Raw genomic sequence first — 21,262 nt, 5'->3', positions numbered from 1 at the left:
CTTCTTCACAAATTTCACTATGAAGCAGCTCCATAAAGAATTAGAGTTTATAAAGCACTTATTTAGGTGCTTCCACAACTTTACCATTTTCCCTCAAACAGAGTGCGTGGAGCTGAAATCGTCTACCTAAAAAACATGGAACAGAGCAGTCCCAACACACCCCCTAAGCCTCTGTCTCAAAAGCTAGAAATGAAGCAAGCAGTACTAATTCGTAGGGGAGTAAAACATTTTTAAGTTTATATATAAAAGTATTGATTTATAATGCAATAAATGTTAGTATATTATTAATTATGGAATATAATTTTATAATTAACTTATTTGAACATATAAATATTGATATTATTTTTGTCTTATCAAATTTGATAGAGTTTAATTTCTAAAAAAAACACAATAGATACTCCCTCCGGCTTAAAATAAGTGTCCATCTCACATTTTTAAGAGCCAGGAAATCTCAAATTTAACTAAAATTATAAAAAAATTATCAATATTTGTATTTGTAAATATGTTTATATTATGAAAATATATGATATGGTTAACCTAATAATATTCCTATTTAATATCGTAGAGATTAATAGTTTTGGTATGTATTTAGTAATTTTTTTTTAAATGACTTTTAAAAATACGAGATGTGTACTTATTTTGGGAGTGAGAGAGTATTTATTTACTACCTTCATCCTAAAAAGCATGCAACTATGGGTTGCATGTCATGAAAAGTTGTTCATATTTGATAAAGTTTCTAGTGAATAATCTTCATATTTTATAATTTTAAATTAATTTATTATTAAAATATATTTTATAATTAATCTAATGATATTTATTTAGTATTATAAATATTGGTATTTTTTCTGTAATTAGTCAAACTTAAGTTACTAAGACGCGACGGTCTTCTAGAATGGCATTCTTTAGGGATGGAGGTAGTATTAATTATTTTTAGATGTGAGAAAGTACTTCTAGCTCCAATGAGAGCTAATATAATAGCAGGTTGTGAGTCGACTAAATGCTGAGGTAGATGAGAGAGAAGAGAAGCGGGATGTAAGCTTAGAGCTGGCTTAAAAACAAAAACTGAGAAACTTTATGAGAGAGACAAGTGAGTCATATATTAATAGTGAAGATTAACTATAATATGGGTGGATTGAAAGAAGGCTGTAAAGATCTTTACAGCTGACATGTCGGTTATATTATTAGCCTCGCTCTAAATGGGCCCATGCTTCCGAGAGCAAGTGTAATAGCAGGCTATAAGCTGGCTGGAGGGGTGCTATGATGTGAGGCGCAACGGTGGAGGCGCTCGAGCTCGCACCACCGATCGCCTCTCCTCCATCCCGCCGCCACTGGGAGAGGTGGTGGAGGAGGAGCCGAAAATAGCCACCGTGGAGGCCGCGTCTGCGGGGAGGAAGAGGAGGAGCGTCTGACGGGGGAGACGACCACCGTGGACAAGTGGGGTCTATCAGCCTGTTCGCTTGTTGGTTTCAGCCAGTCCAAATCAACTGGCCAACCGTATTTTTTCTCACAACAAACCAGCATCAGCGAGCCTAAACCAGCCCAGAAGCCAATCAGCAAAGAGGCCATATCTCTACTGATATAAATTATTGGTGGTCTGTTGAAGCATTTTTTTTCTAATAATAAAAAGTAGCATAGGTGGTAATCAATATTATTATATTGAAGATGAATCGTTGGTGAGCTGCTCGAGAAGCGCCTCGCCGACCGCCGCTTCCCTCCCCACCAACAGTCCAACACCAAGCCCGGCCACCCTTGCAACTGCGGCATGCCTTCCTCCTCCGCCTCCCATTCCTTGTCCTCCGTCCAAACCATTGATCCCAAACCCGCTAGCGCCCTGGACACCACCGCCGACTCCAGCGACCGCGACGATGACGGCGGCGGTGGTGGAAACGCGCGCTCATGGCCCGCGACGGAGCGCGTCGCCTCGTACCTCCGGAGCCAGAAGTCGGTCCACGCCCTCTGCGAGAAGTTCGGCGTCAACACGAAGGCGTTCACCCCGATCCCCGCCGGCGACCGACGCGCGTGCTCGCCTCCACCCGCAGGCTCCATCTGCTTGTACGCGGACGCGCTGGAGGCCGGGATGCGCGTCCCGCTCGACCCCTTCTGCTGCGAGGTGCTCTCGCACTTCGGCGTGGCCCCGAGCCAGCTGTCGCCCAACTGCTGGCGCATCTTGGCGGCCTTCCTCGCGCTCTCCCGCGCCGCCGGCGTGCAGCTGCCGTCGGTCCCCGTGTTCCTGCACTTCTTCGTGCTGCGCGTGCTGAAGGTTAAGGGCCTGTACTGCTTCGCGCCGAAGGACACCGCCGGCGTGCTCTTCACGGGGCTGCCGGATAAAATCAAGGGATGGAAGGGGGGCTTTTTCTTCCTCAAGTCGTCGGCGCCGTGGCCGTGCCCCGTGCTCTGGGGCGAGCCGACCAAGAAATCCACTGCTGATCCGGTGCTCACCAAAGAGGAGAAGAGCGCGGTGGCGAAGCTGCTGCGTGCGCGCGGCGCGGCGCCGATTGATGTCCATCTCCTGGCTTACCTCAGCGAGGGCGATTTGGCCGCGGCAACTATGACGGCTCGTGCGCCAAAGCCACCTACACCATCGTCTTCCCATCGTACTACTGGTGCCAAAGGTAAAATGTCGTACACCATGCTTGAGCTTTGAGCTTGAGTACCGGTGGAGCAAATGACTCACTGCTGTGCCACTGTGAGCTAGGGATGGATCCATCAAGGTATGCCATGCTGCAGAACATGCGGGCAGAGAAGGCCGCCGCCGAAGCGGCGGCAGCAGCGAAGGTCGCCGCGATGAGTGAGCCCGGCTGCAGCGCTCCGCCGGGCTGGACGCCGTTGTCCGGGAAGAAGAGGCCGGCGGAGGACGACACAAAGGAGGCCACTGGTCACGGTTCGGCGTCTGTCGCGCCCGGCTTCTGTACGCGCCAAAAACGGAAGCTGGAGCACGCCCCGGACAGACATGACGGCGACACAGTCGAGTGGGAGGCGGCGCGGCAGCTTCTGCAGGGCGTCATCACGCCGGCGCGGGAGCGCGCGTTCTTGGTGGCGGATCCCTTCACCGTCGTCGCGACAAGCTACGTCGCGACGCTCCAGGTCGGATCACGATCCTTAGCGTATATGGCGGCCCATCGCGGCGTGCACGTACTAATGTCGCTCGTGGCGTCGGCGCGCAATGCAGGCGGCGAACTACGCGACGTTCTCGTTGGGGCACGCGCTGAAGCTCCAAGAGGAGCTGGAGAAGGCCAAGGCCGAGCTCGCCGAGGCGAAGAAGGCGACGGCGGCCGAGATGAAGAGCGCCAAGGCGGCGGCGGTTCAGGAGTTCTTGGGCTCCGAGGAGCACGAGCGCCGGCTGGTGGAGGAGGCGCTCAAGGGGTACGAGCGGGGAATGGAGGACATGAAGCGCGTCGCGCTGCGGCTCCGCCCTGACGTCGACGCGGCTCAGCTGTTCGTGCCTCCCGGCGGGTTTCAGTAGCTGAGCCGTTTGCAAAAACTATTTTGCAGTGGAACTTCTGAAAATTTCTGCAGTAGCTAGCAGGCTCCCTGCCAGGATTAGCTCGTCTTTTGGATCCGCCTTGACATGGTGATGATCTGTTTTGGGCTGTGTTTAGTCCGAGAAATTTAGAAATTTAACTACGGTAGCACTTTCGTTTTTATTTGACAATTAGTGTTCAATTATGGACTAATTAGGCTTAAAACGTTCGTCTCGTGATTTTCAACCAAACTGTGCAATTACTTTTTTCGTCTACATTTAATGCTCCATGCACGTATCGCAAGATTCGACGTGATAACTACTGTAGCACTTTTTGGAAAACTTTTTGGGAACTAAACATGGCTCAAATGCCCGTTCAAGGCAGTTTCAATGATGTATTGATGATGGTTTCTATCCTCATTAAATAACTTGCCATGTAGTTAAAATGCTGACATGGCAACGTAATTAATGAAGAAAGAGAGCAAAAATCCTAGAAATGGTTTTCTCATAAAGAAATCAGGTCTTCTCTTGAGGCGCTGGACGAGCTTTTTCAAGCCATTGGAAAGGCACCATCAAGCAGCCGCGAAGACGCTAGGCCACAAAGCTACGTCGATATTGGTTGTTTCCTTTTACGTAATATCGAAACATGATGTCTTTTGCTAAGATGATCCAGCTTCGGCTGTGTTAGGTCGATCTCTTTCGGCGCTTGATAGAAGCACGTTGTATGTCTTTAAACTCTTCTCCTTAATACAATGATACGCAAATCTTTTGCGTATTCGAGAAAAAAAAGTAGATCGTTGTCTTCTCTTTAACTACTGTAAACGGTGGGATATAGAAATTTGCCCCAAAAAATGCTATGTATGGGATATTCGATTTTGTGATGGCACGCTTCGCTGAAAAGACAAGCTGAAAAATACTATTTATTAATTTCACACGAGAGAAAAACACTGTAGCACTAAGGATGACTTATTGGGATAGAAGATCGTCTCGTATTATAATTCCGTTGCGTGCACCTTGCTTGCTGGATGCTTGCTTGAAATGCTTGATTGCTTGCATGCTTGATTGCTTTTCTAGAATTTAATTGCGGCACCAAAAATAACTTCCCTTAATTATTAATTGCATTCCTAAATTATAATATAAAGGTAGATAATGCATCGTAGGTACAAGTAATATTTCATACACTAGGAATTTAATAGCCACCGCATTAACAAAATTATAGATTCCACTTTTCCCAATATTCCTCCCCAATTCTCATTTAGCTAACTTATAGGAAACCTAGAAGTATGAGATCATTGCTTTTAATTTATGTCGTATATCTATAGTATTAGTACCACACTCTTCACTAAGCAATACAGTACATCAATAGTACCATTTTCTGGGAATTAGCAAATAGAAAATGGATCTGTGTACACTTCCCCGAATGGGCCCAGCCCAGCACCAGCCCTGGCCCAACCCGCCTCTCCCCTCTCCTCCCTCATCCTCTTTCCCCCTCCACGCCTGGACCACCGCCGGCCCAGCCCGCCTCGCCTTCCCTTTTCCCCCTTTCCCTCCTCTTCCCGGCCCGCGACCACAGCCCAGCCCGCCTTCCTTCTCCTCTTCCCTCTCCCCTTCCCGCAATTGGCCAGCCCAACCAGGCACCCGGTCCAGCACGACCTTTGGCAAAGTGCACAGCGCAGCCCACCGCTTCCCTTCTCCTCTCCCCCTTCCTTTCTCTCACCGACATGGAGGGCCCGCATGTCTTCTTCTTCTTCCCCAGAGTCAACGGCGCACTGTGCGCACGTCGCCGCCGCCGCTGATGCGTTGTGCGCATGTCACAGCTGCCACCGACCAACCGCCTCCCCGCCGTTGACGCCGTGTTCCCTCCGCGTCCACCGCGAACACGTGAAGAACACTGTCTATGGCTCGCCGCTGACTTCCTGTGCGACGGGTCGCCGTAGTCGCTGACCTCACTGTGCCCTGCCACCATTGCCGGCAAAAATCTTCCCGGTCGGAAGATTTTTCCGCCCGCGAACCGCCTTGCTACCGGCTATAAATAGCCCCGCCATGGCCGTCGCGGAGCACCGCCGAGCTCGCCGCACCGAAGCAGTCAGGGTCGCCGCTGTCGCTCAGCCCTTCACCCTCCGGTCAGCCTTTCCCATCCCCTCCTCTCCTTCTCCATCCGCCCTGCTCCTCTTCCTCTCTCCCTCTCTTCTCTCTTCCTCCTCTGCCTCACCCGCTCTGCTCTTTTCCTCACGTCGCCGCTAGCCGAGCGCGCTCCCGCTCCGACAAGGACTGAGCCGGTCTTGGCCGCTGCCGAGCACCGACTCTGCTCCTGCCCTACGTCTCGGCCTCCCCTGCTCTTCTCTTCCCCCACTCTGCTCTTCTTCTCCGCGCTGGGGCCACCTCGTCCTCCCCCCTTCTCCCTTTCTCTTTCCTCTCTCTGTTCTGTTTCGATGGGGAGCCGGTGAATGGATGGGATAAGCCCGGCCATGACTGGCTGCGGGACCCACTGGTCATGGACTCCACTCCCTCCTCCTTTTCTCTGTGGACGCGGTCCAGGAAGAACAGAGAGGAGAGGAAGCCAGTCCACCAGATCAGCTCACGGAAGCAGCAGGCCAGCCCTGACCCTTGACTGGGGACCACACGTCAGCCTCAGGGAGAAAATTGCTATGGGTACACAGGGAATCGTACATAGAATATTAAAAGGTAAGCCTATTAATTATAGAACAATTCCTAGAAAATTTATAAATAAACTAAAGTCACCCTAGATCATACCTAGATAGTTTACCACTCTTGTTCATTAGCTAAAATTGTAGAAATAATTTCCATGCTCATTTTCATTCGTGATTAGTTGGTAGACTTTAATAAATTATATCTCGCCCGTCTTAACTCCGAATCGCGTAATTCTTTCACCATAAATCATCTAAAATAAAACCCTACATAATCATACCCTTAACCCTAAACTTGGTGCACATTTAAATTCTAGTTTGATTGCCCTGCTATAATTATATTTTAATATTAACTATAGTAGTGGCCCATCGCTGTAGTAGTAGTAAACCCCGTATATTCACGAATGTGCACGCACCCTGGCACATACTCAAATACATCCGTACTCAATCACCTAAAATAAGTAGATGCCTATACATACATGGTTACACCCGATACTCGGGTATACGCCTATGTATGGTTAACCCTAGCAATCTAGTTAATCAATATTAGTTAGTCATAGGTATATACATAGGTGTGAACGTATATGCCGCTAACCCTAGCCATAACCTAGCCCACCTAATTAGCCCTAGGCACATACATATGCATGTATGTATGTGTCGCTAACTCGATGGACCTGTAGAAAGCCCGACCAAGTCACCTACCTCTTTTAGGTTCACATAATAGTGAACCCTAATAATGTGGTCTAGTTTTCCATCAAACCAACCACCCGCCTCAACCTAACCCGTAGAACCCCATGTTCTGGATGGAATACCTCTATCCAAACCTTACTTTAAATTGACATAATAATGATAGCCTAAGTAACAACCCATCACCCAATAGGACCAACCCACCTAGGATCATTGATTGCTTATGCTTGTTTTACATGCCTTGCTTGTTATTTTTCCTTGTTTGTGTTTCCTTGCTTGTCAATGCTAGACCGTGTAGGGTAGAAGACGTGTGTCAGTGCGAAATGTGACCAATAAGTAAATATTTGTAGTTTGCCGTGCGTTGTGATCGGATGTGGCTTAGCATGCGATGACACAGGATTTATACTGGTTCAGGCAACATGCCCTACATCCAGTTTCAGTCGGTCGGTGACTTTATTCCTAAGGCTAGGTGCTTGAAGTTTGCTGTGGGGGTTACAAATGAGTGAAGAATAAGAAGGAGGGTGTTAGAGGCCCGGTCGGACTCTGAACCGAGTGGCTAAGAGTGACAAATGCTCAAACGTGTGCTAAGTATCAGAGCGTATGCTCTATGTGTCCGAGCTTATCAGCTGTTGAGAGCGTGTAGACTATGTAGCTGTCGAGCTCTAGAGCTATTGAGCTGTCGAGTCGACCAGTCTTTGGGGAGAGAGCTTTTAGGAGAGAGCTCATCCCCTTTTATATTTGAAGGGGTTGGCCTTACAAGTCAGAGAAAGAGAGAGAGAGAGTGTATGTGTGCGCTGCCTAGTCTTGTTGCCCATACCATCGGGTATGGGATGGTCGTCGGTGCCCACAATACTATTTATGTTCAGACACATCTGGCAGGCTCTACCATGTTCGCCTGGTACGGCAAACGACGGCGCCCACAATACTATTTATACTCTAACGCGTCTAGCAGGCTCTACCGTGTTTGCCTAACATGCCTCGATGGCACTATCATGCAGGTGCTCAAGGCATGGTAGGGTACAGTCCTTGGTATTGTAGTTGACTTGAGCGCCTTACCTTATCTGCTCCACCTGCTCCCTAGGCCCACACCGAGCGGGCGTCCTCGGTCAGTTCTTCCCAGTCGGTCCCGACCGTGTCGGTCGGGAAAGAGAAATGAGTAGAGGTCCGACGTATCCTCAATCGGAGAAGGGGGTCAGAGTCAGACTGCGGTCCCACCTTGGCTAGGTGATCCGATCAGAGACTAGATCGTTGTCTTGGCCTATCATTATGTATCTGGGCCGGCCCAGGTGTGTGCTATCGCTGCGCCGCCTGCTGGGCTGAGTTTTGTAGGGAAGCGGGTCTATTGGGGACCCCTAGTTTATGAACCCGACAGGAGCCCCTAAGCCCCTTTAGGACATCTGTGAAGCCATGAAGGGGCTGTTCACACACATTTCACGTGATATTTGTAAAAGCCAGGGGCTTGTGTTTTTAGCTTAATGAAAGCTTGTATTTGCTTTGTAATTCCTATTTGTTGCTTTTCCCCCTCTGTTTGTTGTACTGCATAGGGTAACCAAGTAGGATTTAGGCACCCAACCTCCATGTGGAGGACTGGCAAAAGTCGCGGAGGCATGTAGAGTGGATATGGGGGCCCAGCCTCCGTGGGGAGGACTGGCGAAGGCCGTGATGGCGCACCAGAGGGATATTGGCACCTAGCCCTTGAGGAGAAGACTCACTGGTAATCCATTTTCTATTGGGTGCACGCGAGTGCGCCTGGTGGGCGTAAGGTAGTGGGTCACCATCGGACGAGACAGAACCTGCGTCCTTAGGGTCGGGCAAGACAAAGCATGAACCTAAGGGTCGGGCGAGATAGAGCATGAAACCGAGGGGTCAGGCAAGATGGAGCCTGCGGCCTTAGGGTCGGGCGAGACAGAGCCGGTGGCCTTGGGGTCGGGCGAGATGGAGCCTGTGGCCTTGGGTTCAGGCGAGACGGAGCACACACCCAAGGGGTCGAGCGAGTCGGAGGTGGGTGTAGACATCGAGCCTACGGCCGACTGGGGAGTTGGTCGGAGGCTAAGCACCTTAGTACTCTTTTCTAGGGTTGTGGACCCCTGTGTCTCTTTTGGCCGGGGTGTTCATCCATGTCCATTCCGACCACAACCTGTGTGGTCGGTCGGGTTCCTAAGTAGGGACCTAGCAGCTCGAGCCCCTAAGCCACTAGCGGTTGATCGTGGTCGGTCGCATGATTTCCCGCGTCACCCCATCCGTGGTTTCCATAACTAGAGGGGTTGAGCTGATGCCACTTGCCTCGATGGCTCGAGTGGCGAGCTTTGGTGAGCTTGCTAACGGGTATGTCCGAGTGGAATCTGGATCCATTGTTCGTGACGGGGTTGGTATAGCTCTCATGTGGCACTCCACTTCTCCTTAACCTGCCTACCGACATATGCCTAAGTCGTTCTAGAGAGCGACTCAGGTGGCTCGATGGCCTCCCCTCGATGGAGATTCTATGGGAATGGCTCGAGGTCAAGATTGAACGAGAAGGTTGAGATGACCCTATCTGCTCTTGAGCGGGTTGGGCGAGGGTCGTTGGGGCTCATCTACATTTTCTCCCCTGGCTCCATTTAATGCAAGGCATCCTCGAGCCCTTCGTGGGTCGGCCTTTGAACCTCGGTCGGTTGTCGCTCATATCAAATGAGACGACTCCCGCTTCATGACGCGATGCGAAGCGTTGTGATGCATCAATTACATATGCAATGCTTGGATGTATGGGATGAATGTATGGATGAATATTTGACTGAATGTATGAATGCATGAATGAGAATGGATGAATGTATGCTCATGCACTGGAAAAGTAAAATAGGGTTTGGTAAAGTTACCTCGATGGTTGGAGTGATGGGTTTGGGGAGCTCTTATCGGATATGTCTGAGTGGAATCTGGGTCTATCGTTCATGATGGAGCCAGCATAACCCGTATGGGGCATCCCACTGCTCCTTACCTATCTCTTGCCTGAGCCATTCGATCGACTTAGGTGACCCGCTGGCCTCTCCTTGATGGAGATTCCATCGGTGGGCCCCTCCAAACCCTGCCTAGGAAGGCAGAGGATCATTTGTGTGTGGTTGCGCCTCATTTCCTATGCCTGGGTAGTGGTAGTGGTGGGCCCCACCCAGACCATGTCCCGTTAGCCAGGCAACATTTCATCGGGCAGGCCATGTCCCGTCAGCCAGGGTCACGTCCCATTACACGCCTTTCCGCATTAAAATAGGGGGAAGGGAGAGGGTTTTCCCCTGTTCTTTTGCCTTTCTTCAACTGTTGCTATTTCTCCTTCCTCCTTTTCGCCAAGCCTATTCGTGTGCCGCATCGGTTTCTAGGAGAGAGGAGGGCAGAGCGAGGGAGAGGAAAAACTCATAGATTCATTCATAAATCCGAGGTGCGATGTCGAACTAGAGGCCTTCCAATGTGGATGAGGAGGTGCTGGCCGCCTTCGCAAAGAAGGCCTGCTCCCGTCGAAGGAGGTGGCGCATTGGAGGGCTCCTACGCGGGGGGAGGTTGTTTCACAACCCTAGGCCGATGAGGTCACCTCTTTTCTTGCCTTCCCCGAGCACAGGCTGGGTATCCCACGCACTGGTTCCTACATGGGCTTCTCAACAAGTGGGGCCTATAGTTGTAGCACCTCAATGCGACTGGGGCACTGCACATCACCAGCTTCATCACCGTATATGAGGCCTTCCTTAGGATGGAGCCGCACGTGGACCTCTTTCGATGGATTTTTAGCGGGTGAGCCTTGTCCGAGGGGAAGCCACCTAGAATCACACTAGTTGGGGGGGGGGTTTGCCCTATAGAAGAGGCCAAAGCCATCTATCCCCTACCCCACGTACTCCCCCTATGACTCCAACTAGGGGTGGCATGGTGAGTGGTTCTACATTAGGAACTCAGCGAAGGCGCCATTCCCGACGTTCATCGGGGAGAGGCTAGAGAGGAGGGAAAGCTGGTCGTGGGTCCTACTCGTCGGTAGAACAAGCTGGAGATTATCAACATAGAGCTTTAGAGGCTCGTGCGACATGGCCTCGATGGGTTGCGGGTCTTCCATACCTTCTTCCGCCATCGGGTCGCCCCGTTGGCGAAGAGAACACGACCAATGTGGGAATACTCTTGCCTGATGGATCCTGACTGTGCGTCGCCAGAGTAGTTGTCAAAGGATGAAGTCTAGAGTCATCTCGATCGGGTGCTACAATTGAGGGATGAAGACTCCCTCAAAGGGATGCCCGGACCCCTTCATGATGCAAAGCTATCCAATTTGGTATGCTTTTTTCTCGTGACATTTTCCTTCTTATTTTGATGTTTTGATTGATTTCAACTTGCCCGTTTTGAAGGAACTCACGAGCTATAAATCCTAGCTATGTCTTCTAAGAGGGCCAGAAGGCGTGGTTTGGAAGCTGCCCAGAGGGAGGCTGTGCTTGCCAAGAAGAAGAAGAAAGCCGAGAAGGCCCAAAGGAGGTTTGATAAGGAGAAGGAGATCAACCAGTGGGTCTATGGTGGTGAGAGCTAGAGCAACATGGAGGCAGAGCTCAAGTCGGAGGAGCCCATGAAGATGGGTGATGACATGAGTTCCTCGGAGGATGAGGAAGATAGGGGCATTGCTATGACCTTGGTGGAGCACTGTAAGCCTATGGCTGCGCCCATCGGTGGTAGGTGTGGTACGGAGGTGCGTGGTGATGTTCCTAAGTCAAGGTAGCGTGCCGCAAGTGAAGACATCGCCCTTGAACAAGAGGCGAAGCAGGTACAGTCGCTGCGCCCTTTGGAGGCGTCTTTGGCTTCGCGGCCCCCTGCTTTGAGTGTGGTGGAGCATGCCGGCCGGTCAAGGGGATGTGATTGTTCCCCTACGTCTCTAGGGTTAACATGTGTGCGTGACCCTCAATGGGGAGATGCCTCGCCAGTTGCTCTAGTGGTTTCGCCTTGAGCTGGCGGTCACAGTCATTCGTGGGCCGATTGGGGACTAGTCGGGTCACCTCCTCCCTCGGTTGATGCGAGGGGGCATGGGTCATGACCCTTGAGCGATCCTCGTCTAGTCGGCTCATTGTTAGCCTGTCGGAGCTTCAGGGTTCTACCGCTTTCATCTAGGTATGCATTCATGCTTCCTTTTGTTCTCATAGTTGAGTTTTTGAGTGTGACTAACCTGCGCTTGTTTGACAGTGGCCAAGGGCTAACAGGACCGAGGATCTCCCCACCTCCCATGTGAGAAGAGTGGAGACCTAGCCTCTAGCGGGTTGCGACGAGCGGCGGGGGAAGCAGGTTGGCGACAGCGCGACCTTCCTTAATGGGGGTTGCGTATTCCTAGCCAGTCACGAGAACGACAGCAGCGGCAGCGATGGCAGCAATCCCTGTGGTGACGATGGAGGCTGGGTTGGAGGTGACTCTTGTAGTCCCACCCCCGATGGTTGCGGAGGAGAAGATGAGGGAAACTAGGCTCCCCATCTCGACCGGTGGAGGAGCGCATGGTTCACTCGCCTGGTCAGAGCTAGAGGGGTCTAGAGGAGCCGTAGCCAGGCCAGAGATAGAGCAACCACCGGCGAGCCATGGAGTCCTAGTGGTGGACATCCCCTTTGACGGCGAGGAGGACACCAGGGTGGAGTTGCCAGCCATCTTGTCATCTTAGGAGTTGATGATGATCTAGTCGTCACTTGATACTGCGATGGGTGGATCTTCCAGCAGGTCAGGGGCAACCCACAAGCTAGTGTGGCCATGCCCCGATGAGCCAGGAAAGGCTCGGTTCATCCTTCACGACGAGGAGGTGAAGCTTTGGCACCTACTCGGGGAGAGAGGACTATCAATGGAGTCCAATCTCACCCTTACCAAGGCGAGGTTCAATGAGGCCTTGGAGAGGGTTGAGCTCATCCATTAGGCCATGACTATGGACCTGCCACACGTTGCAGAGGTAAGTTTTCTACATTTCTGGTATTATCTTGGATTCCTTAGCATTTAAACGGTTGTCTCAGCATGCCTGCTTCTTGTCTCACAGGACCTAGAGATGATGTCGATCCACAAGTCTTGGTTTCTCTAGGAGGAGCACAGTCGGATGGAGCAAGAAGCGGTGGCATCACAGTGGGTTGACGAGGTCAGGCACCAGCTGGAATCCGCTCATCGTGAGTCCCAAGATTGGGTGGCTAAGGCGACGGGAGCATAGGCAACGGAGATGCATGCGGTTGAGCGGGCGACTGTTGCTGAGCAGAACCTCGACACGATGAAGGCCCACTTGGCAGAGATCGAGGAGGTGCACCAAAAGTCCTTAGAGGCACTGGAGATGGAGAGAAAGGGCCGATCAGACACCAAGCTAGAGGTCATCATGCTCTAGAGGCAGATGCTTGGGGCAGAGGAGTCAAACACTCGGCTGCTCGAGAGGGTGACCCAACAAGAGGAAGGGCACTCCATTCTTGAAAGTGCCTGGCTTGGTATGTACCTATTCTGCCCTCGGTTGATGCCTTGAATTTTTCTTTTCCTTGCTCCTAAATTTGTCATCCATTTCTAGAACTGGGTGGAAAGATCGGCTCTCTAGAGCAAGAGCTAGAGACGGTCAAAGCACCGGTCAGTCGGGGCATGGAGGCTCTAGCCTAGTCCCTTGAGGAGCGACGCACTCTTGAGGGAGAGCTTGACCAGATTCCAACATCGCACAGGTGGTGGTCTATGAGGTGTTCGGGTCAGGACCAAGCACCAGTATGCTCGCCGTCCAGCTAGCGGAGGTCCTGAATGATGTTCGGGCGCTTATCTCTGATGGCATGTTCTATGGGACATTGGGGGTGCTGACCTCGGTGGTGACCCACTACCCCGATCTAGATTTTTTGGCCATCTACAGAGGATATGCCAATGGGTGGAGTGCAGATGAGATTCATGCACTAGAGGAAAGTTTGGTGCCTCATGCACAGATGGTCACTGAGTAGGTCATCGCATAGTGGGTGATGGAGGCTCGCCGTTCAGCCATGCCCGTAGACATGCACCGGGAAGAAGTCGTCTAGCCTATGGAGGCAGCGAAGGCTAGGTTGGAGGCGATCGTCGTCCCATCCCCAATCGAGCCAAATGTCATCCCGACCATAGCCGAGCTGAGCGTCGTCGTCCCAATCACAACCGAGCTGCCTTCGTCGTCGCCAACCGCCACTGCCGGGGGGGCATAATAGAGTTAGAGTAGAAATAGTTAGTTTATGTAAAAGATGAATTCATGGGGGAGCCCCCATGTGAATAGTTGTATTTGTGAATATTTTAAGTTCATTTTGTGGTGAAATCACTCATGAGGGGAAGCTTGTCCCGTCCACCCTTGTTTTTTATCCTTGCGTGATTGTGTCTTTTGTCCTTTCTTTTTTGTACCTACCCATTGACCCATAGGCTGCAACCTTAAGAACCTAGGCATGGCCCGCACGGCTCAGCTACTCATAACCGTAGGTTGTGGCGGTGTGTGATCGGCTGAGAGGCTAAAAGCGCAAGTTACGTAGGGTAATCAAAGGAACGGAATGCCCTTTTGTTTGGGTGACGCCCTTTTGTTTGGGCAAAACATATTACTATATGATAGTAAAAAAAAGGGGTGGTATCGTACCCCCGTGGAGCCCCCGAGTGATCTAGGCCAAGAGTGCTCAGGCTAGGGCGCTGTAGGAGCAAGCATTGACTAGGAATAAATGGTAAGACCGAGCTTTAGGGAAAAAACGACGTAACTATTTGATGTTCCATGTGTTGGTGAGAACGTTGCCATTGTCGTCCTTCACCCGGTAGGCGCCCGGTCGAATCACCTCAGCCATCATGTATGGTCCTTCCCATGGTGGAGAGAGCTTATGTTTCTCCTTGGTTGACTGGGTCCTCCGGAGTACGAGATCACCAACCTCGAGGATCCTCCCCCTAATTTTTCTTTCATGGTACCGAAGGAGAGTTTGCTGGTAACGAGCGAAGCGGATGATGGTTGTCTCACGAGCCTCCTCAAGTAGGTCGACCACGTCCTACTGAGCCTCCGTGGCTTGATCTCAGTTGAAGGACTTTACTCTTGGGGCGTCATGATCGAGGTCGGAGGGCAATAATGCTTTGGCTCCGTATGCGAGGAAGAGAGGGGTGAACCCCATGGACTGGTGTGGGGTCATTCTTAGGCTCTAGAGGATCATTGGGACCTCTACAACCCATCGCCCAACATACTTTTTGAGTCGGTCAAAGATGCGGGGCTTGAGTCCTTAGAGGATCATGCCATTAGCCCGCTCAACCTAACCTTTAGTACGACGGTGTCCGGCCGAGGCCCAATCGATCCTAATGTTGTATGCATCATAGAAGTCCATGAACTTCTTCCCAATGAAGTTTGTTCCATGGTCAGTGATGATACCATTAGGGACACCAAACCAATAGATGATGTCGAGGAAGAACTTGACCGCCTCTTCTGAGCAGATATTGGTGATGGGCTTCACCTCTATCCACTTGATGAACTTGTCCACCATCACAAGTAGGTGAGTGAAGCCACTCAGGGCCTTTTTAAGGGGTCCGACCATGTCGAGGCCCCATACTACGAATGGCCAGGTGATGGGGATGGTCTGAAGCTCCTACGCTAGCAGATGAGTTTATTGAGCATAGAACTAGCATCCTTCACATGTGCAGACCACCTCCTCTACATCTCGTAGCGCAATGGGCCAGTGAAAACCATAGCAAAAGGCTTTCCCGACCAGTGACCTTGGGGCCGTGTGATGTCCACATGTTCTGGCATGGACTTCAAGGAGAAGTCATTTCCCCTGGTCGGTTGGGATGCACTTTATGAGCACTCCTGATAGACTTCATTTGTAAAGTTTGTTACTAATGGTGACAATCATCTTGGTGCATCGAGCGATTCATCACGCTTTAGTCCTTTCTGGTGGGAGAACCTCCTCGAGGAGTAGGTGCGCAATGGTGCTCTCCAGTTGTCCGGATCAAGTGCCATCACGACGATGTCACCGAGCGACATTGCCATGGAGGCACCAAGGTCGGAGCCCTCGAGCACTCGATCGGGGTCGAGGCATGTCGGGGGGTTGAAGCCCTCGAGTGCTAGATTGGTGTTGGAGTGCGTCCAGGTCGGATCCTCTCGGATGCGGGTAGATGGCTCATGGAGGTCATTTACAAAGACCTCGTCGGTGGGAGGTTCCCATCTGGCCACCAATATTACGAGGAAGTCAGTGGCGTCATTATCCTTTCAAGGGACATGATGCAGTTAGATCCCTCAGAACTTGTCCTTGAGCTTGTGCACCTCTCAACAGTACGCTGCCATGAGAGGGCTTTTGCTGGAGGATTCCTTCATGACCTGGTCGATGACCAGCTCCGAGTTGTCGTGGACATAAAGCCACGTCGCACCGAGCTCGATGGCGATGTGCCACCCATTGATGAGGGCCTTGTACTCTGCAACATTGTTTGAGGCTAAAAATTGGAGATGGATTGTGTAGCAGAGCCTGCTCCCATCTGGGGTGATTAGAACCACTCTAGCCCTCGAGCCAGGCACCATGAGCAACCCATCGAAGTACATCATCTAGTACTCATGGGTGACGTCCAGGGTCGAGAGCTGGACTTCTGTCCATTTGGTGATGAAGTCGGCAAGAGCCTGAGACTTAATAGCGGTGCAGGGGACATACATGATGTCAAGGCCCATGAGCTCAAGTGCCCATTTGGAGATTTGTCTCATAGCATCATGGTTGCGGATGATGTCTCCTAGCGGGTATGAAGTAATGATGATAACCTCATGATCGGTGAAGTAGTGCCAAAGCTTCTGGGTCGCCATCAAAATGGCGTGTAGAAGATTCTAGACCTAGGGTAGTGAACCTTGGTGTCGGTGAGTACCTCACCGATGAAGTACACCGATCGTTGGAACTTCAGGGGGTATCTTGGCTCTGAGGGATTCTCCTCGTTTGGGAGCGATGAGGATTGGGGCCGACATCAGCGATGCTTTGAGGCTTTCCAAAGCTTGTTATGCCTCTTTTGTCCAGACGAATGCGTATGTCTTCTTGAGAAGTTTGTAGAGAGGCATCCCTCGCTCGCCTAGTTAGAAGATGAATCAGCTCAGGGCGGCCAAACAGCCGGTGAGCCTCTATACGCCCTTGATGTTGCGTATAGGGCCCATGTTGGAGATGGCCATGATTTTTTTTGGGGTTGTCTTCGATGCCGTGCTCGGACATGATGTATCTGAGCAGCTTCCCTTTTGGAACCTCGAAAACACATTTTTCAAGATTCAATTTGACGCTGAACCTTTGGAGGTTAGCGAATGTGGTGGCCAAGTTTCCAATCAGGTCGCTGGCTTGAGCCATTTTCACTACTATGTCATCTACATAGACGGCAATTGTTGGTTTTGGCCACTCGATTTGGTCAGGTTGGTCGGGCGTGTCGATTTGGTCAGCAAAGCATTGCTGCATGCACCGTTGATAGCTGGCGCCATCATTCTTTAGACCAAAAGGCCTGGTTATGTAATAGTATGAACCATAAGGGGTGATGAATGAAGTCGTGACCTGGTCGAACTCTTTCATCATGATCTGGTGGTAGCCAAAGTAGGCATCCAGGAAAGAGATGATTTTGCACCCTGAGGTGGAGTCGACTATCTGATCCATACGTGGTAAAGGGAAGTGGTCCTTTGGGCATGCCTTGTTGAGGCCAGTATAGTCAACACACATTCTCCATTTCCTATTCTTGTTTTTCACAAGAACAAGATTAGCTAGCCAATCAGAGTGATATACCTCTTTGACAAATCCGGCTGCCAGGAGTTTGGCGATCTCCTCGCCTATGACCCTGTGCCTCTCATCATCAAAGCGACGCTGGCGTTGCTTGGCGGGCTTTGAGATTGCGTGCTCGACAACCTCCCTCAGTGTTACACCATAAATCACTTACTAAATCATGTCATGAGCATCATACTTAAGCGATATTGCATGTGGTGAAATGGATAGACGAAGCATTGTAACTTAAACAAGTCATAAAAATGAAAAACGAAAAGTTCTTTTGTGATTTGTACAATTATCGAGTAGGGTTGTAAACCAATTTTAATTAAGCAAAATTGCTATAAACATGTATGTGACACCAAATAAGGTTTGAAGTGCAAACTTTATAGGAAGCAATGCAACTCTTTTTTTAGCAAAACAATATTGCTAGCTAGTATTGCTAATAGCTTGGAAAATTGAAATTGAATTTAAATTTGGCTTTAAACTCTAGAGTTTCTCTAAGTCTAGTAATGTAATGACTATGCTATGTTGACCATTTAATTTTGGAAAATCTAGTCAAGCTATAAGGTCATGTTTTTGTCGCACCCAATTTTGCACAACAAAATCAAGTACTCATATATGTGCGCCCAGGATGTCCATACACACATATACCATCAAATTGTAATAATATCAAAGTAAAGTACTCTCATCATACTGTTATCACATAGTCTTGCTCATTGGCAACATTATTACACAAAGCGGAAATCTAAGCCCAAACTACCATAGGGACTCCAGCTGGTGAACATCAATCTAGTAGTCCTGGACATCTTCTACAAACTCTTCATACACGTTATCTGTTACCCATCCGAGATTTTCATCAAATGTAAAACAAGTGTAAGCTCACCATGCTTAGCAAGTATATTAAAGGGATCTATGAGGCTCAAAGGCTAGACATGGTTTGACTGTGGTTAGCAATTTTAGTTGGTCAAGTTTTAGCATCCTGAATCACTACTTTAGTGAGTAAACCCATCCCAAGTGATAATAATGTATAATCAAGATTATATCAAGCCCCAACCATCCATGAGATGGTACAAGTAATAATCTAGGTAAGGTCCTTAAGGGTACTTCAAATTTAAACACATGCATGTAAATGAATTGTAGAGTTCATATGAACAAGGGTCCTTTGCTACCTCAAAGTTTTCCTCTTGGTATTACTGGTCTCCCTGCTGATCCTTAGTCACCTCGAACTGATCACCTTCTAAACGTGTTCCAATTCATCAATCAAGCATCCAATCCAATCATTATATTCATACAAATAGACTTCTGTTAGAATAGTACACCAAATAGTTAAAACATAGATTGAAAAGCTTATAAAAATAATCTACGTACTGCTATGAACACATGAGCGAAAAAATCACTCAAATCGGACTTAAAACACAAATGTTATGCATAAAATAAGTTTCAATGGCATTTCTGTAAATAGACTGAACACAAATTTGAATTTAAACTAATAAAATCTGAATTTAAACAAATTATGGATGGCGTGCACTATTTCCTAAAACTATAGGGACTAAAATGAATAAAAATAGGACTAAAAAGTAATTCTCTTGAACTGTACTGGACCACGGGTTGATTCACTAAAAATCCGAGGGCTAAACTGCAAAATTGCACGGCGGGTCCCAGTTGACAGCGTCGCCGACTGACTGGGTGGCCATGTGGCTATGCGTGAGTGGTGTGGTGCACCACATGTGTGTGGACATGGCATGTGGTGGCGGTGAGCTGAGTCCATGGCTCTTCGGTGGACCGGCTACATACCGAACCGGTATGGCCTAATCGTGGCCAACACCATGGCCGGCGGCGAGTCAAGCTCAGCGGCGGACGCCGGGATGGAGATTCTAGCCACGCCGTTCCAAACAGAAAGCACTGGGATGATGTGCATGATCTCATGACCTCAACAAAATGCTAATCTAGGGTGGGGGAACACGTCGAGACAATAGCCCCCACGGTGGTGCCATGATTGGTAAGAAGCGGAGCACGCTGATACGGTGGTTCTGTGAACGAAAAGCGAAAATGAATGCGCGGGAACAACGAGGGGTATACCATGGGTCCGATGCGATGGTTTTGCGGCGTCCAGGAAAGCTTCGAAGGATTGGGTCGACGGCAGCAGTGAGCTGGAGAGAAAACATGTTCGCAGGTGAGTGAAATCCAAGCGATTTGTTACCAAAATGAAGAAATGAGGGCACCTATGGACGCGGTGAGTCACGGCGGAGCTCCGAGGTGCGTCGGTGTCGTTGATTGGGACACTAGAGCGGGCGGACTACGGCGGCAGTGTGAGCTCGAGTGAACAGGAAAAATGATGAGAGGGAGGGGCTCGACAGCGGGCTTTATAGGCCAGTCAGGCATGCAGAGATGGGAAGCAAGCATGGCGGGCTACGAATCATGGGATTTCAAATCCCTTCCATGCTAGCGCGGGCGCGACAGCGAGTTGCCGTAGATGACGTGCGCCATTGCCAGGACGATGAAGGAAGGTGAGGTGGGCGGCTGATGAGCGGGTCTCGGTTGCCAGAGAAAGAGGAGGGAGAGGCAGCATGTGACGTGGGCATAGGGTAGGCCTCTGCCTAGGCTGAGCAGTGCGCCAAGCTAGGCCACGGTGGTGGGCTGTAGGCGCACGCGCGTGTGGAGCGACGCCAAAGTGAGGAGCGGGCTGCGAGTAGGCCAAAACTATCAAGACGCCTGTGCGAAGGAGGGGAAAAGAGGGGAGGCACGGGGCTAGGCCGCCAGCAGGCTAGGCTTGGGAAGGGGAAGGAGGAAAGGGCTGGGCCAGTTTTAGAGCTGGGTTGAAAAGGGAGAAAGAAGAAAGTTTTTAAAAGAAAATCCTTCCTATTTTCAAAGCTTTGAAAATTGATCAAATTCAAATGAAATTTGAATTCAACCTCAAACAACCTATCCCTACACTCAACCAAAAATAGTATGCTTCGGTATGAATGCAACAACCATGTTTTTAAACCTTATAGTTAATTTTAATTAACTAAAATTTATTATTTGGCCTAGGTTAAAATGCATAGAAAATCAAATAAATGCTCAAATTTAATTACTAATTTGCAAATGAAATTTTAGGGTCTGACAAACCTACCCCCCCTTAAAATGAATCACGTCCTCGAGATTCGGATGATTCAAAAAGATTAGGATAGTCAGATTTCAGATCATCCTCTCTTTTCCTTGTTGCCTCATCCACAGAGTGTCTGTTCCACTGAACCTTACACATTCTTATAATCCTGCTCCTTGTGATTCTCTTAGCCATTTCTAAAATTCTCACTGGATATTCTTTGTATGATAAATCCTCTTAGATATCCAGTTAATCCAAAGGTAACTGTTCCTCAGGTACTCTTAAACATTTCTTAAGCTGCGATACATGGAAGACATCATGAACACCTGAGAGTTGTTTCGGTAATTCTAGCTGGTAAGCAACTTCTCCTCTCCTGTTGATCTTGAAGGGTCCCACATACCTGGGTGAAAACTTTCCCTTGGTATGAAACCTCTTAACTCCTCTCATAAGTGAAACTTTGAGATAAACAAAATCACCAGTCTCAAGCACCAAATCCCTTCTTCTTGTGTCGGTATAGCTTTTCTGTCGAGACTATGCAACCTTCAAGTTTTGCCTTATTGTTTGTACCTGTTTCTCCGCCTGTTGCAAAACTTCTGGTCCAAAGGCTTGACTTTCCCCCATTTGAATCCAAAACAGTGGTGTCCTACACTTTCAACCATACAACGCTTCAAATGGTGCCATCTTAAGACTCTTCTGCTAGCTATTATTACAGGAGAATTTGGCA

The 21,262-nt window shown here is 49.6% G+C and overlaps 1 protein-coding gene across 1 annotated transcript; it reads left to right on the top strand.

Annotated features, from left to right (window-relative positions):
- The first annotated feature begins 1,697 nt into the window (after positions 1–1,697).
- On the top strand, positions 1,698–3,538 carry LOC136519548 (uncharacterized). Its single transcript, XM_066512936.1, has 3 exons — positions 1,698–2,612; positions 2,696–3,084; positions 3,170–3,538. Exons 1-3 carry the CDS (start codon positions 1,763–1,765, stop codon positions 3,461–3,463), a joined length of 1,533 nt encoding a protein of 510 aa, XP_066369033.1. The 5' UTR covers positions 1,698–1,762; the 3' UTR covers positions 3,464–3,538.
- Positions 3,539–21,262: the final 17,724 nt, after the last annotated feature.

Source organism: Miscanthus floridulus, chromosome 18 (assembly GCF_019320115.1).
Source record: "Miscanthus floridulus cultivar M001 chromosome 18, ASM1932011v1, whole genome shotgun sequence".
Classification (NCBI taxonomy): domain Eukaryota; kingdom Viridiplantae; phylum Streptophyta; class Magnoliopsida; order Poales; family Poaceae; genus Miscanthus; species Miscanthus floridulus.
The sequence above is the reverse complement of the archived record's forward strand: the minus strand, read 5'-3'. Positions and strand labels throughout refer to the sequence as shown.

Coding starts and splice junctions, on each gene's coding strand:
- LOC136519548 (XM_066512936.1), top strand. CDS start 1,763: ATGCCTTCCTCCTCCGCCTCCCATTCCTTGTCCTCCGTCCAAACCATT. Junction 2,613..2,695: donor TCGTACTACTGGTGCCAAAG/GTAAAATGTCGT, acceptor ACTGTGAGCTAG/GGATGGATCCATCAAGGTAT. Junction 3,085..3,169: donor GCTACGTCGCGACGCTCCAG/GTCGGATCACGA, acceptor CGCGCAATGCAG/GCGGCGAACTACGCGACGTT.